General features: G+C 41.6%; 3 protein-coding genes across 7 annotated transcripts; 2 read left to right on the forward strand and 1 right to left on the reverse strand.

Moving 5' to 3' along the window:
* Positions 1-336: 336 nt before the first annotated feature.
* Positions 337-3,982, forward strand: TAX1BP3 (Tax1 binding protein 3). Its single transcript, XM_085301244.1, has 4 exons — positions 337-417; positions 1,497-1,616; positions 1,920-1,997; positions 2,370-3,982. Exons 1-4 carry the CDS (start codon positions 337-339, stop codon positions 2,505-2,507), a joined length of 417 nt encoding a protein of 138 aa, XP_085157370.1. The 3' UTR covers positions 2,508-3,982.
* Positions 3,983-4,357: 375 nt separating this feature from the next.
* CTNS (cystinosin, lysosomal cystine transporter) lies at positions 4,358-13,075 on the reverse strand. Of its 4 annotated transcripts, none has more exons than XM_085301293.1 (11): positions 12,930-13,075; positions 12,356-12,429; positions 10,994-11,072; positions 9,771-9,855; positions 9,577-9,680; positions 8,494-8,625; positions 7,630-7,729; positions 7,421-7,540; positions 6,226-6,396; positions 5,665-5,782; positions 4,359-5,286 (listed from the first exon to the last, which is right to left on the reverse strand). In XM_085301293.1, exons 2-11 carry the CDS (start codon positions 12,417-12,419, stop codon positions 5,156-5,158), a joined length of 1,104 nt encoding a protein of 367 aa, XP_085157419.1. In that variant the 5' UTR covers positions 12,420-12,429; positions 12,930-13,075; the 3' UTR covers positions 4,359-5,155. The 4 variants fall into 4 exon arrangements, with proteins under 4 accessions (XP_085157422.1, XP_085157419.1, XP_085157421.1 ...); XM_085301295.1 differs by lacking the exon at positions 12,930-13,075 and adding an exon at positions 12,718-12,763; XM_085301294.1 differs by lacking the exon at positions 12,930-13,075 and adding an exon at positions 12,711-12,735.
* Positions 12,990-25,724, forward strand: SHPK (sedoheptulokinase). Of its 2 annotated transcripts, XM_085301292.1 has the most exons (8): positions 12,990-13,652; positions 15,039-15,180; positions 18,001-18,184; positions 19,421-19,573; positions 20,696-20,871; positions 20,998-21,198; positions 22,033-22,322; positions 25,664-25,724. In XM_085301292.1, the coding sequence occupies exons 1-8, from the start codon at positions 13,488-13,490 to the stop codon at positions 25,664-25,666; spliced, it is 1,314 nt and encodes a 437-aa protein (XP_085157418.1). In that variant the 5' UTR covers positions 12,990-13,487; the 3' UTR covers positions 25,667-25,724. The 2 variants fall into 2 exon arrangements, with proteins under 2 accessions (XP_085157418.1, XP_085157416.1); XM_085301290.1 differs by lacking the exon at positions 25,664-25,724 and having other exon boundaries at positions 22,033-22,464.
* Positions 25,725-25,767: the final 43 nt, after the last annotated feature.

Here is a 25,767-nt window from a genome sequence, read left to right on the forward strand (position 1 = left end):
GCCGGCGGGGGCTGCCCGCGCCCCGCCGCCCGGATCCCGCGGGGCGCCCGGGCCGGTGGTCAAGGGACCTGTCGGCTACTCGGGCCCCGGCGCTTCCCCTGGGGAGCCGCTCGGCCCGCGAGAGCTCTGGCGGCGCTGCGTGACACCGCGCCTCCGAAGCCGGCGCCTCTTGTGCCGCTTTTCATGGCCTCGCTCCTCTTCCCAGGGCTGGAGAGGAGGCACAAGCGGCTATTAGGTGCCGGTACAGGAGCCTCTCCCCGAGCGGCCTGTTCCCCTGGGTGGTACAGGGCATTTTGCACAAAAAAACTGATGTTTTCCTACGTTGTTTTGGTGGTAATGTGGCAGGAGCAGCTGGCTGAGTGCTTCGTTCAGTGCCCTCTGCAGCGGTGTGATATAGACAGGGTAGAGACCTGCCTCGTATGTTTGGATTTTAGAGAGCAGAGTTTTTACACCTTAATCAAAAAACAGAATATAGCAAGGATCTCTGTGTTGTTTCTTTCACTAATTAAAATACTGAATTAATAAAAGTGCCCTTTTGGGTGGTTTGACTGTTGACCCAGCGGGAATATGCTGTGCTGCTTTTAGTGATGGAAGAGCAGATGTCCCTGAGGATGTGCCAGGTGTCTTGGTTTAGCAAAGCAGTTTGTATCCTACTGGAATCCCGAGCCTGCTGCCCCTCAGAAAGCTCAGCTCCTGACAGAGGCAGAAGTTTGAGAAGCATCTTCTGAGTGGTGTTCTTCTAGTTCAAGATCCTGGCTCTTTATCTCGGCTCAGAAATTCCTACAAGGTGGCAGTTAAACGCTACAGATTACTGTATGTCAGATCCCGGTGTTCCTTAGTCAGCAAGGAAYTTACCTATTTTCAGATTACCAAAAAAAAAAAAAAAAGATAATTACAGTATCTAAAAAGAAGCATTCTACTAATAGGCTAATATTTCCATTGACAAGGCTACACAGGAACACAAGGCACTTGGACAAAAAGCAAGACGAATCTAGATGTGAATAACTGCTAGTTAGCAAGCCTTGACTCACGTTTAAGGAGAGCTGCTCTCAGTTTTTAATGCCTTCTCCCTGGTCCTCAGTGCAGCAGTAAAACACTGGCTAGGTTAGAAGCCTGGCTAAATGGTAGCAGGAGTACCCTTGGGGTGAGCTTGCAAACGCTTTTGTCATGCAGTTTTATGGCAGGGCTGAGAATTGTCTATAGCCAATTGTTGCAGTCAGCACCAAGGTTATGTCACTTGTAGACGACAAATGCTAYGTAATACTTTTCTCTGCTGAGGACTTTGAGCTGTTTGCTTGCAAACAGCACGCACAGACTTGATATGTAGTTCTTGTTCTAACCAAAGCTGTGATACGGCATTTTCTAGTAGAGTTAACTGAGGTTTACAGCATCTCTGCGAAAGAACTATTTAACTGGCTTTTGTGTGTCTGTTTCTGAGACAGACTTAAGATTTCTTCCAGTGATCACAATACTCAGTTATTCTCTTTTCTTTTTAGCAAAGAATTGAAATACACAAGCTTCGTCAAGGTGACAATTTGATTCTAGGATTCAGCATTGGAGGTGGCATTGATCAGGAYCCTACTCAGAATCCTTTCTCTGAAGATAAGACTGACAAGGTCAGATGCTCTTTGCTTTCAGTAGCAACTATCTCTGCAAAATGCTGCACATACTCACATGCATCTGTATTCTGTCATCTCACATGGCTGACAAGTTATTCCCTTGCCATGTAATCATCTACAGACAGGCTTGTCTTGACGTTAGCTCTTGTGTGACTTTTTTACTCTCCAGCATCACACAAACCTATTTTTTACTAGAATCCAATAATATACTACAAAGTTTTTCTTCATTGTCAGTAAAATGGCCCTTTGAGTATTTAATGCCTCCATATGTAGTAAATGAACGCTTCATYCTTTTTCCAGGGTATTTATGTAACRAGGGTGACTGAAGGAGGCCCAGCAGAAGTTGCAGGGCTTCAGATTGGAGATAAGATCATGCAGGTAARCACCAAYATAAGACAAGTACAAATTCAGTACCCATGTGTGTACTGCAGAGAAATTTCTGCTGGRGTGAAGTACTGTCTTCTAGGTACTTTCCAGGGCAGTTTGTGGGGGTTATGCCAAACATCAGTTAACTACTCTTATAGAACTACATAGTGGAAAAAGTAACCAGACTCCTGTGAGCCTGTGCACATGCCTCTCATTTGTTTCCATTGCCTGGATTTTGAGAAGAGCTGCTAGGCTTAGCTAGCCTAAGGGAACCCACCAGAGGTGGGACAGCCTCAGGCCTTGCCTCTGTGCATCAGGCTTGCCCTGCTTTGTCAAGAYTTGCTCCATCTGTGACTACTGAAGCACCTTATATTCTTTTTCTAGGTGAATGGCTGGGATATGACAATGGTAACTCATGACCAAGCAAGGAAGAGGCTGACAAAAAGAAATGAAGAAGTGGTGCGGCTGCTGGTGACCAGGCAATCTCTGCAGAAGGCTGTGCAACAGTCTATGATGTCCTAATCAATCATGAGGTTGGGGAAGGGTTGGGGAGGGAGAGAGACATAGATTGKATATGAAGCAAGGAAGCAAATACTAGACCTGAGCAGGCTGTCTGGAAGGAGTGCATGTTCCTACCTGTGGTAAACACTTTTTTTTTTTCTCTGGTGTAACTGACAGTAGTAAAATTCTAGTCCCCTAAGCAGAGTGCTTCTCTAAAGTCTTCCCTGCAGGTACACGAAATGATCCTATAGTAGCCATGGTTTTCAGGAGGACAGGACTAATGCTAGTTACTTAAGRAAGCAACTGGAGGAGCCTCAACTTTGACAAGATTCTTCTGTAGCACAGAAGCTTCCCACTTCAAAAGGAAATAGGATTTCTGCCAAAGATTAGGGGGTTTGCCATACTCGAGCTTTTAGATGCAAGCTGCCCTGTCCTCCTGTGCAATCAAGTTAAAATGCCAATTAAGAGTTGAACACTGCTGTGAGGAGGAGCACTGTACTAATCTCACACTGTGTGCTAGCTAGACAGTATGCTGAAGGGTTTGGGCATTATGGTTTACTGCAGAAGTTCCCCACATAGAGCAGCTTCTTCAGACAAGAGACAACTGACTAATACAGAAGAGTTAGATTTATACCTTTGAAGTGCACTAAAAGCTCTTACACACTACAATTCAGCTTTGTTATCAGAGTGAAACCTAATTTCTTCTTGTTCCTTAGTAATTAGTAACACCAAATGAATCAAGATTAAATGATAGGAATACAGAGCAATATGTGCAGATAAAGAAGATACTATTGTTGGACTTACCRAAAGGGTTACTCTTTATCTGTAGTCTCCTGTTCTCTATACCACTTCTATCAGACATCAGGTGGAGGGGATGGATTTTGGGTTGCATCTTGTAGAAGATTACTTTCCTTAAATTACTGATTTATTGGATAGAAGAGATGAATATGCCAGTAACTTGCATAAGTGCCTCTTGACCAAATTTAAACATCTAGTAAGCTATTAAGTTTTTTAAATCAATTACATACTACAGAATTTAAGATTCTTGCTGCAAAGCTAAGTTATTTATCTAGCATCCTCAGTGGTTTGTTACCAGCTAGCTTTACAATTATCTGAAAACTGGAGTTCTTAATCCACCTCAGTTGATTTATACATATCCATACTTTCCTTGCGCAGCCTTCAGGTAAGCTGTTGTAAATAGAACATGAGGAGATGGCAGACTAACTTATTCAGTACATTACTGCTGTGCCATGTAGGTATATTGTGATTAATGCATCTCAGACTGTTCTGAACAYACCAGCAGATGCCTGTTTACCATTTTTCTATCTATTGAACTATTACAATACTGCTTTTGAATTTTGTAACTATTAAGAATTCAGTGATAAATTTTAAGGCTTTCAAGCTGAAGTTATTTTTGTTACTATAAAGATACACTGCTATTTGTACTGCTATGTCACTTGATTTTACACACAATAAAACAAAGCTGGATTTCCTGAGCTGTGTCTTTACATATTTGAATGCCTCCAGCTGGGGCATCTTTTTCCCAAGTGCATTTTGGGCTATATCAACAAAATGCAGTCTTAGAAACTGAGGTTAGCATCTGGTTTTACTGTTGGGTATTCATAGTGTTAGTGAACTCAAAACCTCACCTAGTCTCTAGCAGGTGGGAGGMACAAGCTGTTTTCTGTAGGTTGACACCCAGTAAGAGAGAAACTTTGAGTATTCAAGTATTGTTCAAGTACAAATGCATAGATTTCCTTCCACTTCTTTTAAGAGGTGGAATGCTTACCTTCAAGAAGCTCAAGATCTTGATCTCTACCTGGAACATATCTTAGGATGTTGGCCAGGAACAAAAACACGTATTTAGGAACTTTAATCATTGGACTGTTAATTAACATGATCACTTTGAAATAATCCCTTTGACAATCTTTATTCTTTACCATCCACAGTATATGACTCCAGGCATGTCAACARAACCAAGCAAAGTTAATTTAGTGCACTAGAAGTATTCAGATAAATGTATCTGAGCACTGATCTTAGCACATCTGAAAGAGCTTTCAGTGAAATTGGAATATAGTTGCTGTTTCTTCTCAGTAGCCTTCTTTTGAGTTCAGCTTCTAACATGGATATTTTTATTTTCCTCCAGTATCCTTTTCATGTACTGTTACTGCTGTTACCACCCAACATGAGCAGTGATTTGGTCTGMGAGGAGCCAGCAGCAGCAGTTAGATCCATGGATCTACTTCCTTTGTCACTACATTAACAATTTAAGTGGTTGATTAAACATGATCTCAGATTTCTGGAAGCCAGAACTCTGGCTCTTTGGAAGTGAAGCACAATCAGAAAGATGTGAGCCTGATCTTTCCCCTTCCTGTGGCTGGTGGAAGGAGAGCCACATATTGCTTCAACAGCGCAAGCCAAGCTGGATTTGCAGCTTCAACAGGTATGAGAGTCTCTTCCATCCATAAGTGGCTAGATAGCTTGGTATCCTTTAAGGCATTTGGCAATCAGCATTTGGTAAGGCAAGAGCTTGTACGCTGTACCAGAAAGGTTGTCAGTAAATAGAGCTCAGAACTGGTGTTACTGGTAGCTGGTTAAGAGACATCTTGAAATCCCTTAGCCAGGATGGAGGCAAGTCCCATATAAAGTTTTTATCTTGGTAGGAGATGTTATTCACAAGGTTCATACCCCCGTCTCCTGTAAAGGCAGTAGTGTTGGATCATAAAAACAACATCAAAGATGACTGAGAAGACACCCAGGCCAAACTTGGTTGGATCTCCAAAGATTAGCTTCCACTGTTCTGTCAAACACAAGATTAGAGAATTAACACAAGTTAATCGAACTAACAAGTTTGTCTTGTCTTGAGTGATAATGTCAACACATGTCAACACATAGTAGGGCAGCTGATCTTTAACTGGACTGTTTAGATACACCTGAAGACTGGTTGCAGTGTATAGCTATATAAAGCCAACTAATAGTTGTTTTGCAGTTTCTTCAGAATAGAAGTTTAACTTGATGAAATACAAACATTTCTTTATTCTTAATGTAGAAACAGCTACCCACAGTCACACAAACATCCTCCTTTGAAGTTAACATACAAGGTGGTCTGCTTTACAGCAGGATTTCCTCCCAGCACTACCACTTAGAAAGGCCCCAACCATCTCACTTCCAGCCTTACCATTGTTGTAAGACTGCAGAAACATCTGCAGGAGGCTGAAGCTTCCACCAGTGAAGTCTAGTAATACATTTCCAATACTCCATCCCTCAGTGCTCTTCCGACAGAAGTTCATGTATGCCTGGGTGTGTAACAAGAAGCTAGTCRGTATCTCATTGCCAGTTTGCACCTAGTCACACCTGTTAGTACCTAGTAGTCCTGTGAGACCTTAATCCTGGCTACCTAGTGTGGTATCACAGTAGTTAGTAGAAGTCTTGCTCTGGTCTGCAAGYGAAGTTCAGCTGTTCCCTCCTGGAAAGAAAGCTCCCAGTGGAGGCTTCTCTGTTCATTTTAGAAGTTGATTTACCACCTAGTGCTCTGGGCAATCCCAATAAAAAGTGAGCATTCCTGAGATTAACATTTCTGAACTCTTCTGGATAATTACRTGGTACCTTCCTACTACTTTTTTCACTAGAAAACAAATAATCRTCATTACTGGCTTAGTCTAGTCAGACTTTCAAGGACACACACTTCACACTTAGGGTGACAGGAATATAGTATAAAAACAGAAAAGTTCAGATTTACCTGTGGAAAATAYTTTATCAATGTGACTGCTAACTTAATGTAAGAGAAGCAAAATAAGAATTGTAGCCATGTCATTTCCTCAGCTGCAGCAAGAAACAGTGTTGTAAATGTAAAAATCCATGCAAGTGCCAATAGTCCAACAACAACTTTGGATACTTTCTGATTTGCTCTCTGAAACAGAAATGCAGATACATTGAAAACTGTCCACACACCATAAGACATAAAATATGCTCAGCATTATTTAAGGTTACAGGACAAACCCGTTGTTGCACTAATTAGACCACAAGGGAATTTTAAGACTAAATGGAGTGCCACAGCAGCCAAAAGTTGATTGGTTTGCAAGAGCTGATTAGTGACAGCCAGCAGCATTTATTTAGAATGCTCTTGTCCTTGAGCAARTGGAAACAGTATTGCTGCAATATTCTTGAAGATTTATGATGCCTGTTATTCAATCCCACAGCTTAACAATCCTGAGTTTAGCTTGATGATACCAAGAGTTTCCTGCTTATGCAAGAGGCTGCTAATACCATTGTGGAAAGAGTTCATTGTTGCCTTCAGATTCTTTACTAGAAAAATTATCACACCTAACAGTAGTGATAAATGAACCATTACAGTTTTAGGTTTAGTTATCTGTTAGCAATAGTTGCCATCTAGAGCAAATTGGCTGTTCAAATCAGAGRCTTCTACAATGGGAACTAAATAAAAAACACCTGACTAATGATAGAATGGGATAGGAATTATAGAAGACTCTTCAGCTGTTTTGGAAGGGGATAGGTTGAAGAAGAAAGTTCATGAGCTGCAGGTAATCTGAGGACCAGCCCTAACCTAACGAATGCTCCAAACAGTGAGGAAATAGCAACACAGGTATTGGCATTTGTACTGTGTAGAGCTGTAATCTAGGTACTGGCTAGAGATCTGTTTGGGAACTTTATGAACCTGGCTGTTTGCCTTAGTTATTTTGAATCCGTAAAGAGTCTACTGATAAGCTCAGAACATCCATGAGGCTGAAACAGCTAAGCTTACTGGAGTGACCAGTAGCTCAGAAAAGATAAGGCACTTGGATTGTGAAGTCTCCATTCTAGAGAAGCTGAGCAAAGGGCAAAGATGACTTTGGAGAACAGAAAGGGGTGTTGGGAGGTGTCCGACAGAGGGAGCTCTGCCAGAGCTGACGGGTCAGTCCAGCACTGAGACCTACCTCATAGATGCAGCACTGAATTATTATAAGAAGAGTGAGAGCTACTGCATGGAGACTGAAGAAAACATCATTGATAGCCACAGGATTTACTCCATTGGGATAAGTCAGCAAGAATTCCTCCTAAAGGTAAGAGGAGCCAAAAAATCAGTCAGATACCATAGCCTCCTCTGTGAATAACCTCATTCTCTCATAATATTAATCATGTTTACCTTGATTAAGGGAATCCAGAAGAGTCCAACATTAAATACACTGTATGCTATGAAGCCAGTAAGGTTTAACGCAATAAAGTCAAAGCTTAATCCAACAACACTAGAGAGGAAAAAAAAAAGTGTCTGAAAAATATGCATCAGAGCATTACAGCCAGTTCCAGGAAGGATTTGTCTTTAGGATGTGCCAGTATATACACAATTTTTCAGGTAAGCTAAAGCTGCTGGCATTGTAACATGATGCTGAGTTCATCAGGAAGCAAGGAGAAATATCCTTTATATGCCACACTTRTACTCAGAACAATTCTCACTACCAAGTCTGCATCCCTGTTGTTTAACTTCAGCCCTGCATGAGCTTAGCTAATCTCATAAAACTACTGATTTAAATCTGTGAAAGGAGTAGTACCTCTTTGCCAAAATTAATACCTTAGCTTTCATAGGTGTTCATCTTTCTACTTGTGACAGTCACTTAGTTTAGAGGAAGCTGCTCTAATGATAACACTACAAGGAATCATCTGATCAGCAGCTGGCAATGTAAGTAATATTGGAAGGTGGGCATCACAAGTRGCTGGATTATATGATGTAAAGCATGGCACCAAAGGGAATGGGGACTAAAAGTCTCTATTACAGATTAGTATTGAATGCCAAATCTTAAAACTAGGCATTCGTAGGATGCACTTAGCTTCCTCTGACCTGCCTGCATGGAAGTTCACTGAGGCTACATTTATTCAGGCTGTCTTTGCCTTGTTTTGTTCCTCAGTCTTTCTATGCATTATTCACAAGAACCAAGATGGACATAACTGAAACTAAGACCATGATTTTCAGAAGTGCTTGAGTAACTTGCTAATGCATCTTAAGTCTCTTTACCTTTTCCGTCGCCAGTTCTCAAAGAGTTGAGGATAGAAGGAGATAGACCACGCAAGGAAATAGATCCAGCCAATCACCTCATCAGCATATTTCACTATGATGCTGTGAATCACTTGAAATTGAATCCTTGGTCTGAAAGTCAATATATACAGAGTTAGTCAATTTGTCTGTTCACACTTTTTTCAGGACATTTTCCCTTATTCTAGTTATAGAGAAAACAGAGTWGAGGAATTTGAGACAAAACAGTAAAGATCCCACATTGGTTTCAGTTGAATTTTTCCCCTTTCCTTTAGTGTCCTTGTTATGTTTAAAACTTCTACCTTGCCTCAATCACTTAAACCCTTTTCTTCTTGTCTGACTTTCCTTTYCATTCTAGTATCATACAAATTTTCCAACAGGTCATCTTGTGCCTATTGTTTCCACTCTCTTAGCATGAGGTCTGTTATGCAACAGCAGTTTTCACTTTTCATGCTCTGCTAGCCAAGCCTCATGATCATGCCTGTCTTGTTGAACATTTCATGAATGTGGCTACCTCTACATTTGTTGCAAGTTTTAAAAGCAGAAGTGAAATGAGGAAGAAAGACAGGAGTATGATGTTATTTGCCTGTTGCTCAAATGGCACTGCATACAATCCAGTTTTCTCCATGTTGCTAGACGGTTTTCCTATTACAGAGGACAGTAGCATCTGTGATTGCAGGCCCGTTTAACCTAAAAATCAGACTATTTACCACTCCAGAGCAAATTCTGCAAAGTAACAGCAGTAACTCATTGGAYTTACACAAATGCTTTGTGGATCAGGAGGGCTAATGTGTAGTTTTGAGACTCTTGGAGGGGTTATTAAACCAGACAAGGAAGCCATGAGATGTTGGTCATCTGGTAATGAAATCTAGGATACCTAGACTACCACTCTGCTTTCATACTTTGTATTTATCTGAAGRCCTTGAGGACTGCTGGAGGGTCACTGTATCTTCTTGACTGTATACCACTCTTGTCTCGTTAACTATTTGACTATAAAAAGAGGTAATAATCACTATGTGTAGGGAGCAGTAAGATAGTAYGTAGAGCTAAAAAACAGTTTCTCACCCAGTTAAGTTGGAATTACTGGTATGAAGATACACTGTAACTTGCCCAACATCATCTGCTTTCACTCGAAAGTCTACCTTAGTGAGACCTGCAGGCAATTTTATCTGCAAGGGAAAATGGAGGAAGGAAAGAGGAGCTGCACCATACCAACAGCAGGCTTTTGCATAAGGTCAGAAGCCTGTTATGTGACTTACTTCATTAGGTAGTTCAACAATGGTTCTGTGTTTTGATGAATATGTAATATTAAAAGTTATCAACAATGTCTCATTTAATGGAGCCCTGCAAAGATAGAAAAGCCAAGTTAGACTGGTGCTTGAATTCACAGACTTTTCTTCAGGCCTATTGGAGAATATCTGCCAATTCCTTACAGCTTTGCCAAACTTAATGGACAGTCCATACATAACAGTATCTACCTAGTATGCAAAGGAACACCACCAAAGTACTTAGCAGTGTGCTGTTCCTTCTTCTGAAGATTTAGTTAGAACTAGTGTTGGGCACAAGATAGTTATAAGGCCACATTTTATGTCCCTCTTCTCTTCACAKAAGTGGCAGAGCAAAATGATAACAGCGAGGGATTAATAAACACCATGACAGGATTTGGGGGGGGGGGGGGAAAGAAGGGGAAGGCAGAAGTGGTGGGAGTGCTACAGGCTAAGAATCAATTGATTGAAATAGAAATCTGCACAACTTTCTCCCCAGAATTCCACTAGACAMTTGTCTAGGTTTAATTGTACTGCTGTACTTATTCAAATGCTCGTACTTGTTCATGGACTAGATTACAGTACTGTATCTTTCTTTGCAAAATAATAAGAGTTCTAGACTGCTGCAGCGATGTTTAGCCATTTTCCTTCCTAACCACAGTTACTACACAGTCATCTGACTATTCCCTTCCCCTCACCACCACTCCTTTGAGATCTCAAAGTTGTTGAATATTTAATGCCGCGCCACCCCCCCCCCCCGGAAAAAGGCTGACAAAGAAAGAACACAGATAAACTGCACTCTAAACAATGGGACTCAGGTGCAGCAGCTCCAAGTGTAGCTGCATTTCTTTGCTAGAAGCAGTGAGTTTTGTTTGCTTGGTAAAGTCTCTAGTAACCCTTCCAGGGAAYGCAAGTTTTTCTTAAACTTTGTTTTTTGGAGGCGGAGGAAACTTAAGTTCATTTACAGCAGACAGTTAAATAAGTAACATAGGAGAGACAGTACAGAATATCTTTTTGTGCTACAGCTTTCATACAGATGACAAGGGATATTGTTGGAGACACTTCACACAAGGCTGTGTGAGGCTTCTGCACCACTTTGGTCCAAACTGGTTTTAAAATGATTTAACAGTCTAGAAGTGGCCAGTCACACACAAGTGAGATTCACTCTGCATACCCACAAGTTTCATAAAGAAAGTGAAGTTGCAATCTGATTTTACCTCAGAGATATAGTGATGTTTGTTGAACTTCCATTTTCTAATGAAACCACTTCAGGGACAGACCATACAATGGCTCCATCTGGAGAAAAAAAAAAAAACCCACTCAATTACTATGAATGACAGACATTCCTTCTGACAAAGTAGCTGTTTTGTTTTGTGATAGGAAGATTTCATCAACTGCTGTCTCTGCTGTCATTCTAATAGAAATAATACACATACAAAGGGACTACAGCTTATTTCAAGGCAAACTAAACAAAAGAGGAACTAAATAACTGTCACTGGAACAAGACATAAGGAAGCAAGTTAGATATGTAAAGTGCAACAAAAGTTCATGCCAACAGAAGTTATATGTTATTTTAAACTCATGCTAATTGTTTCTTGCTGTTATCCTAGTAATTTGGGGTATTCCAAGYTCAGTTTAAAAACGCTGCTTGAGCCACAAGTTCAAACTGGATATCCATATGTTCAAGAGAACATGCATTTATTATCCTAGGATTCTCAAGCACTTTCCTATATGGCTCTGAAATGTACAGCTAAGTTATACCACATCACATTCAGAGAGAGGCCAGATTATAAATGCCAATAACTGATATAAAAAGTGATAAATAATCATGTGTCAGTAATTTTAGGTCTGTATGTTTAAAGGATAAAAGTGACAGAAGGAAGAATAAAGAGCTATGTAAAAATAAGATCAGATATATGCATAAAGATAAATGGGCTGCTCTGGACACTTATTTTCTAACACTGCTTGTGTGATCAGTACCCTCTTTTGTCTCCTGAACTATGCTGTTCARGACAGCTAGAGCTGAAATGATAGTCTGGAAAAAGCACATGGGCTACATACAGTGAAGTGGCAGATACTAGCGGTTAGCCTTAGAGTAATGTTGAGTCTCTAGTATGTCAGCCAAGCCTCATGTAACAGTTAGAGCACCTTCTGAAAGTTGATATATTTAGAAAGAATTGAGAAGCTTTGTTTAGATAAGAATAAATTGCCAAGAAGCACTATYGCAGGAAGTTGTATAGTTATTATCTGCATCAGAAGCTGTGATGCGCATCTTTCTTGATGCTTTATAGTGTTCTTAAGAAGTTACTTAAGTGCAGGAGAGCTCCCCAGTCCATCACCAACTGCTCCACGCACAGTATTAAAACCACGTTTGCAGGGACAAATTCGTGTGCTCCCCTAGCGCTCCATCTAGCCCACCACACAGGTTCCATGTGGGAGCACCTGAAGTCCGAGGAGAGGCACAAAGGAAGAGCCGAGAGGACACCTGGAGAAGCACCATGAGGGACCCACCCCTGCAGAGCATGGCTCTTCCACCTCCTACTAGCCAAGAGCTGGCCCTGTCCTGGGCAAACACTCACCACCAGGCCCTAGCTGTGCGAGCGAGAGGCACAGCAAYGAGGGGAGCAGGCATCTCGTCCCCATCCTGGCAGAGCTGCAGAAGGAGGGGAAAAGAAGCTTTGTTCATCTCCACACGCTATGGGGGGGCAGCACCAGCCCATCCCCTCAGGGGCAGCACCCGCCAAATGGCTCCCTGCCCCCAGCCCAGCCTCCCAAAGGGACTTTCAGCCACCTGCCCTGCCCCCGGCCCCGACAGGGCACCGGCCTTTCGGCCCCTTTCTCTGCCCAGATCCCCGGGGACATTTTCCCCTCATAGCTTGCCCCGCAGAGCTGCTGCCCCTTCACAGCGGCCGCCTCCAGTCCCCGGGCACCTACCCCTCACCTCAGCAACTCCCTTCCCTCRCTGGACTACAAGTCTCAGCAGCCCCCGCGCCTCTGCCAGCCCCCGCCGCCYGAGGCGGCCGGCGCGGTGCACGCTGGGACTTGTAGTCCTCGCCACCCCGCCCTCAGGGGGCGCGGTGAAGCGGCTCCGTGCCGCGCTTTAAGGGGGAGGGGGCTGCCGCYGAGGATGGGTGTCCGGGAAAGGGCGCCTACCTCCTCCTAACGCCGCAGCTCTGTCCCGCGCACCTCCGGCTCTTCCCTTTTGTGCTTCTCACGTGAGGCGGCCGCCTATCAACTCCCCGCCTCACGCCCCTGAGCCGGCGCAGCGCCAGTGCGGCCGCCCTCGGCCGCCATCTTGGGTGTGGCGGAGCGGGCGGCGGCGGGGCCGTGAGGCGGCGGTGGCGGGGCCGTGAGGCGGGATGCGGGAGGCCTGCAGCGGAGGGGGCCGGTTGCGGCTTTGCCTCTGTGTTGGGCTGTCGCTGAAAGCCGCGCAGGTCTCCGGGGAGGGAAAAGGTGGTTTCACCACACTCAATATGGAGGGAAAGTGTGCAGGCGCTGCTGAGTTGAGGCCTCCTCTGTGCTGAGTGCCAGAGTCCGCAGGGCAGAGTCCAGGCCGCTCGCCCAGTCTGCCCAGTCCTCCCAGTCCCCGTGCACCACCGGCGCGAGCACTGCGTGTGCCCCCAGCACGTGGGGCAGGCATCAGCGAGGAGCGGCGGTGCCTCGGGTGCCTCCTSGGTGGCGAAGGCGAAAGCCACCCCTGCCGCGGTGGCCATGACAGGCAGCGAGGCGGCGGGCAGGCGCGGCGCCGCCTGCGTGCTGGGCATAGACCTGGGCACCACCTCCGTCAAAGCTGCCCTGGTGGTAGGGGGAGAGGTGGCCGAGAGCTGCTCCAGGGAGATACGGGCGCACACGGCCAGTTCGAGCGCTGGACCGCAGGTAAGGCATGGCGGGGGGCATCGCTGGTCACCCCCAGGCAGCGGCCCCCCCTTGGAGCAGCCAGGTTGTGCCAACTTGAGTGTCCTTCTTGGGTTGTTTTGGTGCCTAGAACAAGGGAGATGGTTGCTGCGTGTGTTTGGGTATCTGAGATCAGGATTAAAATGCTCTCTGTTTACTGTTCAAGAAAGCCAAGGAAAGCCTCCTGTTTTAAGAAGGATCAAGGTGTTGACAAGTTGCTGAAATGGTCAGGTCGAACTGAAACAGTACAAGAACCAATGAGTTTGTTAGGTGAGAGGTAAATCCTCAGGAATTCTTTAAATGCTTCAAAATGGAGATGGATGGTGGCAGCATTCCCTAAGTGGCACCACAGAGAGAAAAACTAATTCTGCAGACTTTCTGCTGGAAAAGTCTGCCRTCACTTCCACTGTAGGCTCAGAGATGTCATAAGGCAATCTGAAACTATTCTCCCATGAACCATTGCCTTGTATTTGATGCTGTTGGTCAGGAAGCAACAACCGCTTGCCTACTGGAAGGGTCTTTTTTGCGTTAGTGTAAGATGGAATCATAACTGGAAATTACTGCTTGAAATACCCAAGAGTATGTATTCCTGTTAGAGGACTTTAGATCCATTATGTTAGTCAATCTAATAAAGCACAAATCAAATAAAATTGCGTATATATATAGCAACATTCTCCCAGCTTAGTATTGTAGTGTGTCCAAGGCGTCTTGCCTGAGCAGAGATATTAAACCTACTTCCTACAGTTATGTTTATGCAGCCAAAAGTAYGTATATACAGAATAGTACACATCTGTGTGTAGACTATGTTTAAATGTTTTTGCTTGTAATCTGTCACAAACTTCAGTAGTCTGAATCTTTAAAAGTGTAGAAGTTGCAATACAGTTTCCATTGTGGMATGAATTGGTCAGGTTACCAAGTAGATCAGTTTTCTGGGTAGATCTAAGAAAAGAATATCCAGAAATGAAGCGTCAGCCTCATCAAAATCAATGATAAGTGAATTGGAGGGGCTTTAGGAGGGAGTAAGTGAGAGTGCATGCAAATCAGAACCTCTTCATGAGGTAATCATGTTTGAGAGGAAAAAGAAGAGCAATAAAAATGGAATTAATAACTTAGAATCAGAAATTATTTCAAGAATTATTTGGTCTTCAGTATAAGGTGTTATGTCAGTCTCAACTTGCTAGTTTGGGGTTTTGTGGTTTGTGTTTTTTTGCATTATTGCTTTCAATTTAGGAGTGAATGTTATTCTAATGTACGTTTTTAAGCTAAATGAATTATATTGTTCACTTCTGGCTAGAGTAGGCATCTTTAATAAATACAGTGAGTGAATCCTGATGACTTTATGCTTGGTATAACGCTTTATGATTGCAGGGCATGGAGCAGAACGTTTGGAAAATAATAAGAGCATTGAATGAATGCCTTGCTGCTCTACCCCAGCAACAACTTCAGAGTGTCAGGCATATTGGTATTTCAGGACAAATGCATGGGATTGTGTTTTGGAAAAGAGATCAAGGTAACATAAATTCTTTGCCATTCCTATTTTGAATATTATGATGCAGAAAATAATTTTTTAGCACTAAAATGATTTGTAGGAAATTGCTGCATGTTCATTTTGGTCTTCTGGAAGACAGAATCAGTAGACGATCTGTGGAGGTTTTGCTTTAGTTTCTGGAATGTCAGCTGCTTGCTACAGCTAACYGTGTTTACACAGACCAGTTAAAGGATTTAGTCTTACGAGAGCCCTGTAGAGTCAGCACAGCTATTAATATGAAGGAGGAATTGCATATTTGTAGCTTGACAATTGTTTGTCCATCATATGCTATCTGCTGCCAACTGGAAGAACTTCCGGACCATGTGAATTACTTTTTTTTTTTTTTTATGTTATTTACCTTATAAAAAACTTAACTAGTTGCTGTCCAGTAGCTTAATACCTTCCTGTGATTTTGCAGTAGCAATTTTAAGTTCTGTGTATGCCTTGAAAAATGAACTACACTAGATCTTTGAGACTATGCACAACATTAGCTAACCAACACTGAATATTGCTATCCTAATTAGAAATGCTATTTGAAAGCAGAGCAGGAAAGGAATTGAAGCCTGGTAAAAGATGGTTTCTGTCTATGTTATTTTCAAAAAAAAACTCAAAGCATTTTTTTTTTCTGGTAAGTCATAGCCTCTAATGTTACATTGATCTTACTGTTTATACTTCTGTGAGGAGGAAAAGAAAAGGATTATGGTCACGATGCTGGATACACAGCTGCTTGTAGAATGAAAGACCAAGACCTCAGAAATGAAATCAAACACAGTGAGGTAGTCATATGGGGCTTGATTGTGCACATACTCGAATAATCTTTGTGACAGTAAGGATGTTTGAAGAATTCACGGCTTAGATTGCTAGCTTTGAGAGCCAGGGACAGATTCTCTTCTTGACTAAACTGATATAAAGGTACTGAMGTCTAGGGCATTTGGTTCAGGTTTCAGAAACTGGTTCCATGTCTTTATTCTCTTTACCTTACAATGTGAAGATCTGAGCAATTATACAAGTATTAAAATAACAATAGGAGGAAGCTATGCAAATTAAGCAGATTTATTGTAAACCACAGAACAGATTTCCCAAAACTACTGGTCACTGCCTGTCAAAGGTTATTAGATTCTTAATTGCTTTAAGAGATAGTATRCTATTCATTACTGGCTATAATTTTACCTTAACTATTAGAATTGTTATGAAGAAATATTTCTAAAGGCTGATGGAGCTATTGTTTGCTTTCCAGCTGTCCCAAGAGCTGTGTAAAAATGCCTCATGGGTTCATCATAGACATAGATTTTTTTGCAATATTGCTTAATATTTTATTTCCTAAAGCCACGTGTCACTTTTGTTTCAATTCTTGCATTCAGTAAAGGGAGAGAGTTTGTTTGCTCTCATTTGCTTTGAGTAGACTAAGTGAATCTATGTGCTTTGGGACACAAATTACATCTTTAATAGCATCCTTTAGGGTTAGATTTATGGTTAATAATATTTCTTTGAATCCATTTAAAACTAGAAAAACAAACCAATTGGAAATTCAATTCAAACAGACTTGATAGAACAGGGAACCAAGGGGAACCAAAGGTATATGTTTTCTTTGCATGCTTCATATAATTCTACCCAGCTTTCATTGCTGCTTTTTATTGTGTGAGTATGACTTCAAATCCCTGAATCCAGTCCAGGAAATACTCTTTTGGGTATGTTTGTACTAGTAAGTAAAGCAGCTTGAGGCCTCTTCTGTGACCTGAGGAGAGGTCAAGTGGCACAGCAGAGCTTGCATCTGTACCACAAAAGTCTACCCCACCCTCCAGCCAAAAAAAAAAAAAAAAAAAAAAAAAGTAGCCTCGCCCACAGAGTCAGCACTCTGTCCTATCCCTGCAGTGTGGCTAGGCAATGCCTGGGGGGAGCAGTAGCTGTCAGAGGCCAAAACCATGCCATGAAGAGTGCTAGCAAACATCACATGCTTGAGCTCAAGTTGTGTTTAGTTTGTTGCTCTGGCAGGACCCAGAAACTAGCTGCCTTGCAGGACTGCTTGTAGTGAGCATGTCAGAGCAGGAAGTAGCGCACTGGACTGGAGTAATAGCAGACATTGCTGAGAGGGTTCCTTGCAGCCCTGAAAAGTTTCCATAACTTAGCTGCAGCCTTTGCATAGAAAAATGTGAAGGTGACTTCAAAGGTATAGTGTCGTCTGCTCAGAGGAAACGTGCTGGACTGATGAAACTGAAGAAAAAAAATGAATTAAGCCCTATTTTGCCTTCAGCAAAGCTTTATTGTAGATAACAGGAGGGTACTTTGCAGTCCCTTGCTTAATAAGTACAGAGCCAGATTTCCTTTCGCTTTGACTCAAAAGGTGGAAATAACTGTGCTATCTGTTGTATACAGTTCACTACTAATACAATTCTCTCTTAGGTTATGATGTGACAGATCCTAATTAAGGGTTTRTATGTGAGCAGTGTCATAGCAGGTCATTACCTCTCTTAGCAAAATTGCACATTTTTGGTGTGTTAYCTGTTATTTAAGTTGTATCATTAGCATCTCACGGTGCAAGTTCCTTGTTCCTTTAAGTCACAGGAGTGCTAGCAGAAATGGAATGCTTTGGACAGCATTCCCTGTTTTAGCAAAGGATTATGGTGTTAGGACATTATCTAGGACTGAAAAGTATGACTAATTCATTTAAATGCAATCTCTACTGGCTCTTTTTAAATTCTTTTTCCAATTTATTGCACAAATTATCTGGATATCCAGAAATGAAGAATGCTGGGCAGACTATGCTGTGGGGAATCACTGKACTTCTCGGACACTGTGTTTTAGGTTGCAAATGGACAGAGAGTGGAACTGGCCCAACCTTTGAGCCTGAGGAGGTCAGTAATCTGGTTACTTGGCAAGATGGCCGCTGCAGCCCTAGCTTCCTGTCTTCTCTACCTCAGCCACAGTCACATATCAGCTTGGCTACAGGATTCGGATGTGCCACAGTCTACTGGTATTTAAGTAAGAGGTACGGGTTTTTGTTTGTTTGTTTGTTTTCCAGAAGGAGTTTTGTATCAGGCTGTTTCACTGGCAGTTTCTCATCTTGAATTTACATGACAGTTAGTATTTCTATAGCAGGTTAATGTCGCTACAGGCTTAGATGCTGCATTTCTCTGCAATCATAGTATTAATTAAATAGTCAAAGAATATTTAAAATACCAGTATATTCAATATAAACTGTGTGCAGCCAAGCATGCAAGAGAACCTAACCTTATAAAAATACTACAGATCTCTTAATAAAAAGAAAATCCTCTGCCGTATAGTAACAGAAGTACTAAAAGATTGGAGTAATTCTAGTCCAATCTCCTGCTCAAAGGAGGTCTGGTAATACAGTTTGAACACTGAAATTTTGCCTTTTGCAGATTGTCTATTAAAAGTACAAACGTGCCTAAGACAGTAACAGAATTGCTTTGGCTGCTTGCTGCCAGATCCTAAAGAAACAGTCCCTAAATTAATTCCAGTTCCTTCCTTCCTTAGCCACTGAGCTCCTTGTGAGATGGAACTGACGGTCTGCTTTGTTGTGGCATGTTTGCAGAGGATGTAATTTTTCACTTATGACTCGACATCAGCAGGACTTGCTGTTCAGTGATTTCAGACAATTTAATCCTCAGTATGCTATGCTTTTSAAAGAGCTGATGTTTTCCTCACCAATTAGTCTAGGTGATATAAAAGTCGGGAAAAACTTGATTTCTTCCAAAGTGTATTCAACARATGTAAAGAATGTGGCCAGATCTTACCTCAGTGTTGTATTGATCCTGAGTCCAAGCTGGTTTATTCCTGTTTTGTTTCACCATTTGGTACATTTCCTTTCATATAATTTGTAGATCCTAAAGCTGCAGGAATTTTCTTATTTTTCTCAAATGCTCCAGAATCAACAAAATGACATTGTTGTGCAAAGAGTTATTAACTTCCTGACAAGTTTGCAATGGTGTGTTTTTGAATCTGGGCAGCTCATTTCCTTAAAGCCAATCTCTCTCCATCTTCCATCAGGATTTAACTATTGCTGCTATAGTAACATCTTGGAAAACAAATTCCATTAAAAGACCCAAAAGTATAGGTTGATCACTGAGGCTACTGGTTCACTATTTGTTAGGAGATGAGATCACACATACCTGAAGGTCGTTGTAGCACTGGAGATATTCTTGCTACCTCGTGCCTTGAAACACTCCTCATTGTTTTTATTTTTTAATGTTTTGTTCAAAAGTCCAGATTTTTTGAAGTCTTATGATGCAGCTGGCACTATCCAAGACTATGTGGTTGCCATGCTGTGTGACCTGAAGAAGCCRCTGATGTCTGTCCAGAATGCTGCCAGCTGGGGATATTTTAATTCCAGAAGCAAAAGCTGGAATACTGACATGTAAGTGCTAAAATCATTCAATGGATTCTACATGTTGCTTGTACCAGGCAATGTGAATGTCTCTTTGGGCCTTAAGTATGAAAGTGCTACAGATAGAAAGTGATTGAAAGTCACTCCTAATCTGTTGTGATGTGGCCCATACAGGAGTGTGGGCCATATAGCTGTGCTTTGTAAGGGACATAATGCTTAAATTATATAAAATCTGGCACTGTATTTTTAGAACTAGAGAAAACAGAGCTGAGAAGCTCATCATGAGGCCTTGTATACAGAAGTATTCCTCTTCCTTTCTGTGGTATGATGATGGGATGGACAGGTGACTGCTGCAGCCCATGTGCTGTCACCTATGTGATAATAAAAGAGAGCTATTAGTTGTTTCAGCTGAACTTCTTTGTGACCACTAAGATTTACTTGTATTATCTAAAAGATAATAGGCTATAGGGAGTCTTACSGGAAATTACAGGAAATGAGGTTTGGGTCTTTTTTTGTGTTTAATGATTTGTTCTTTCAGATGGGACCTTATACAGTTCAGGTCTTAGGTTAGGCCAGGACTCCAGGATGAAAAGATATTCTTCTCATGAAGGTAAACTAATTTCTAATGTCTTGAAAGAATGACAGAAGCTTTCGTCTAGCTCACTGATCTTTCACTAATCAAGTGTTGTAGCTGTAGCAACATAGTGTATCTTGCAGTTTGTGTAAGAAGTTTGTTGGAATAAATACTTATCATTTGGTTTTGAACCACTAACTGTTTGTATAACAGCTCTGAGTTTTTTGGCACTTGAAAGCTGAAAATTTTCTTTAGGCTGGGTTTGTGATTGTCTGTTATCTCTGGAACTACCTATGTGTATGACAGCATTAGCTTAAACTTGCTGTGCAGGTACTGCTGTATAATCTCAGGTAATCAGTTTGTATATAAAGTAAAAGTATTTATTCTCCTAGACTGTTCTTGTCCACTCAGCCAGTGGAATGGGAATGCTGCTCTGGTCCAAAGTGCGACTTTCTAAATAGGTGAAAGCATCCATAAATCCAGCAGTCACAAATGCCAGGTTGACTTCAAAGAGGTCCTTGTAGTCATGTTGCATGTTCCCATACTGATTTCCTGCAATTATATTGTTCTGATTGCAGCTTGAAAAAGTCTGGCTTTCCTGTTCACTTGCTTCCAGAAGTGGGAGACCCTGGCAGTATTGCAGGCAGGACAATCTATGCATGGCATGGAATACCCAAGGGAGCAGAAGTCGGAATTGCCCTGGGAGATTTCCAGTGTTCTGTTTATTCCTGTCTGACTGAGAGGACTGATGCAGGTATGATCTACATCTGTTTTTGTATCTGTGTGATTAATCAATCTTGATTCCTCCTCCTCCCCCCCCCCACTATCCTCCTTCAGGATTGTCTGGTAAAACACTGATTTTCTTTCTTTTGTGTTCTAGTTCTCAATATCAGCACTTCTGCTCAGTTGACCATCTCTATGCCACTGGGATTCCAGCCTCCAGAGACACCAGATCCTTTCTCAGCTGTTACTTATTTTCCCTACTTCGATGGTAACTACTTGGCAGTGGCCGCATCACTCAACGGAGGCAATGTTCTAGCAACGTTTGTGGATGTGGTGGCCCAGTGGACAGCAGAGTTGGGTAAGTTAAAGCTTAAAATTAGGGTTAATCAGCTAGGTATCAGGGTAGCTGAGGCAAAAGAACAAGCCTGGAGCTGTTTTGTTGTGCTCTGTAAGGAACAAGGGTAACTYTTGGGTCATGTTTGCTAGAATTTCTTTTGAAGCTAATGAACATGCTGGGGCAGTCATGCCTGGACACATTAGATTTTGGCTTTTCTTTTGTTTCAAGAATATGAGAGAATATGTTTCAAAAGGAAGGGGCTGCAAATTTGAAGACAGTTGCTGATTTTCCATGATTGCAGTTCAAAAGAGTTCTCTGATTATATCAATTGCCTTTTGCTGCAAATTTTCAAAACTCTAAATACCTAATGGATTTTTAATGGATTTTAAGACTCAGGCTCATGTAATATTTCCTAAGTGCTTTAAATGTGGTCTTTACAGACTTTTATTCCTCTCCTGGGTGTTGCAGTGGAGCAGTGAATTCTTGTATTTGTTACTCTTTCAGCAAATTCTTGAAGGAAACTCTGCACTTTGCTTCAGTGTCTGGATTATATGTGAAGTCTGCCATTAGTGTCTTTAGTGATGTTGCTTTGTGCAACTTCACACAGCGTAGGCAAACAAGGATATCTGTATTATCAGAAATGGCAGTTTCTGAAATGAGAAAGTTCCTAGTAWCACAGTTTTTTGGATGATGAGAAAGGGGTTCAGAGTCCTGGAAAAGCAGTTATCTTTGGCACAGGGAGAAACAGATATACAGCATTTTGCTGAGCAGGTGGATCAGTGTCCATTTTAAATATCCACATGTAAGATATCCTAGACCCCTTCAAATTAGTAACATGGTATTTCCCTTTTGCAGGCCTTGAGGTTCAGGAGTCTACTATCTATACAAAGATAATCAAGGCAGCCTTGGCCCAAAACAACAGCAGACTCTCAATCCATCCAACAATATTTGGAGAGAGGCACATGCCTGAGCAGTTGGCTTCGGTGACCAATATCTCTGTCTCTGACCTTTCGCTGGGTCATGTAACTAGAGCTCTGTGCCGTGGGATCATTGAAAATCTCCATTCCATGCTGCCCTCTGAGCGCCTGATGGAGACAGGAGTGACGAGGATTCTGGGAACCGGGAGTGCCCTTGCCAGGAATGAGGTGCTGAGGCAGGAGGCGGAAAGGATTTTTCCCTTCCCTGTGATTTATGGGAAGGATGTTGATGCTGCTGTGGGGGCTGCCATGGTGATGTTGCACAGAAAATAAAGTCATTGTTTGGAATAGTCTGACATGCACTTTCTTCTTTTTTCTCTGGATGTACAGTGTTCTCTTTCACTTCCTGACTTTTTCTGGAGTTGCATTCAACTTACCATCTCACTCATCACAGCAAAAAACAGCTTGTGTTTGACGTTTGTTTCTACTTCTGGGTGTACAGAGGGGCCACCAGTTCCTTACTCTATCATTTCCATTTGTGAAATGAGAAGAAATTACCACATTAAATTTGACTAAGTGACTAGGAAAGATCCATTAAGTTTCTGCATAAGATGATAATTTCATGCTAGGCTCATTTTCCTGGTAGGAAATATGTTTAGGAGGGCTAAGAGAGATGAGTAGCTTTCTGTAACTTAGTCTGATACCTTCATTAGAAACATCTTGTGCTTAAAAGCTGCCTCATAGTATACATGCATATAGGTAGCAGACTGGGATCTCAAGCTTGTTTGAGGAGTTTGGTGGCACTTGCGCAGAATGAATGCCATTTTTTACATGCTGTGTGTTGTCTCTGTAAAAGATGAAATACAGCCTTGGCTTGCATGTCAACAAAATGATCAAAATAAAACATGGAGGATTATTTCTGTGATCACCTAGGTCCGTTGCAGTGGATTCAGGTCAGCAGTGTCACTAGGTCAGTACCATGACTGGAGATACCTGAAATGCAGGGCTTATACGCTAATGCAGAATACTTTCACAGGGTGTGAGTRAGGTTAACTATTTTCCTTATTTGGCAGTATGTAATTATTTTATATTTGTTTTTTGGGTGGTAGAGAGGATCAGGGCTTCTCTGGAACAATCAGAATTTGTGATGAACAAGAGATTGTGGCAAACCTGGAAAGTTTTATGAAGCCCATTCAATCCTCATCTTTTCGAACTGATTTTACTTTTGAGCCCAATCACAATTAGCATTTCTGAGAGATGGTCCACAACAATGATTTGATCTTGAAATATAATGCCCAGGTATTTTAGTGTATTTGATTTGAAGATGTTTCTGCCCTTCATGTATTGTGTTATGCAAGTGAGCTTTAACATGGCAGCTGCCACGCTATACTCTAACTAGTTTTTAGTGTTGAGTATTGATCATAAGAATTTCCTTAAAACTTCTGATTTTTTTTTATCCCCTGTACTATGCTTTTAAAATTGATTTCTCACCCTACTTTCTATTTTAATGTAAAAACATTCAAGCTTTATTTGCCAGTCTAAAACAAGATGGATGTCTGCCTTTTCTCACTCAAATGAGATTGGGAAGTAAGAAAGACAGTTTTGTGTTATCTGGACAGAATTTTGTTGCTTAGAACACCTATTTCAACTGAAATATGGATGCATATTTCCATTCTGCACATTAACAACGTCAAATTGCCTCATTTTCTTAGTGAGAAAGCTGTTCTGAGACCTTAATTACAAAGATGGATTAATTTCTGTCTGTCTCCAGCCTCCCTCCATGCCTCTGTTCTGTGTCGTGGTTATAGAATATTGACATAAATAGGAATTGCAAAATGTAGAGCAGTTGAAAGATTTTGTTAGAAGTCTGGTTTTGTTAAATATTGTTTTCCCTTTTTTGTTATTACGGTATTTTTGTATCAGCAGATCTGTTTTCATTTTTATCGAATAGCTGTGRAAAGAGCTGATAACGCTTCTCTACCGTGGCACTGCAGCTGCTGTTGCACTTCTCTACCATGGCACTGCAGCTGCTGTTAACCATGAAACCAAACTGTCCATTTGCAGAAGCCAGTAAAATTTGGTTTGGCTTTAGGCTGCAGTGGTCTCCAGTGCTGTTAGCAAAGGAAAAGTCTATCTCTGATCTGCAGACAAGCCTTGGATACATATTTAGGATCTCTAGCGTATCTACTGATACTTTTCCATTTGCAGTGGTAGAGAGAGCTCTTAGCGGGCAAAATTCACTCGCAAGCACAGCACACAGCCTGCACGCTCATGTGTGGGTGCAGGATGCAGGCCCAACAAAAAGGAATAATTTCCTTCTAGTTTATTACTGGCCTATTTCGATAGGCATTCACATCTCCTAATGAGCTTACACCTTTAAACCAGGTCCCTCCTGAGATGGAATACGATACCTCAAACAGTCATTACAAGAGTCACGGAATGCTGCTCGTAAGAGAGAAGTAATATCTTCACAGGAAACATGAGTCAAGGAGGCTGATGAGGGAGGCATCAAAGCTCAGGAAATAGCAGAAAGCTCCCAAAGTGCGCTCATCATGGCATGATAAGACTGAAAGGAACTGAAGTCAGGAATGGGAGAGGAGGGGGAAGGAGCAATTAGCAAAAGGAATCAGTGAGAAGCTTTGAGTTTGAATGAGGAGGACCCTTTGCTGAGCCATATGTATGAGTTCCCTTATGAGCCCTGCRTTGCAAATGGCGAAGGAATTAATCGTAATGTTGAATCAGATGCTCTGTTCTGCAAAATTCCGGGAGCACCAGCACCAGATCTCAATACTGTAGGGTGTTTTGGGTAGTATAATTAGTAAAGATAGTATAATTGGTATAGTAAAATTAGTATATGGTATATTAGAGTGTAATTAGTAAACTAGTATACTTTGCCTATTACATAGACAAATATATTATTTTTAATAGATGGTAAGACTAGAAAGATTTCTTATCCTGTAGATTGACCTTTTGCAAAGCATACACCAGATCATTTCATCCAGTAATTTCTTCATCTAGCTTCAGACCTCAGGAGCTAGGTGTTTAGAGTCTCTAGCGTAACAATTACAGCCTACCAGCTCAGCTTACTGGAGAAGTTTACATGTATATTTTTAAACAAAACATATTAGGAACATGGAATGGTAGAGTGGCCTTAGGATTTTCTGTCATTGGGTTTTTCTTTAATTCTGTTCAGAGTAGATTTATTTTTAAGATACTTGGCAAGGTTTTATGACAGCTGTCAAGAGCCTCCAGAAAAGGTGAAGGATTTCAGAGAAGAGCTGTTGTATATTTTAGGAAGTTTTGCAGAGTGAAATAAAACTCTGATCCATAGAAACAATTGCATCATTTGGTGTGTTTTTTAGGGTTTTTTTTTTTTTTGAGTGAATTTTCAAAGAGGAAATCTGAAGAGGATTGTCCATTACTAAATGCAATTAGGGGGGAAAACCAGCAGCAACATAATGCAATTCTTGTAAAAAGCTTTGCAAAACCCCTGGGAAAAATAACTRCTGATGCTTCTGCTTCTAGAATTATTCTTAATGATTTTATTCCTGTATTCCCTGTTGTTCTAGTGAACTTACCCTGATTCTAAAAATCATCAGCGCATAGAAAAATTTTGCAGACAAATGAAGTGGAGAAGCAAACTGTGAGGTCTTTTGCGTCCAGGCACCTAGGA

This window comes from Rhea americana, unplaced genomic scaffold (assembly GCF_003343005.1).
Source record: "Rhea americana isolate MKP2758 unplaced genomic scaffold, rheAme1 scaffold_175, whole genome shotgun sequence".
NCBI lineage: Eukaryota > Metazoa > Chordata > Aves > Rheiformes > Rheidae > Rhea > Rhea americana.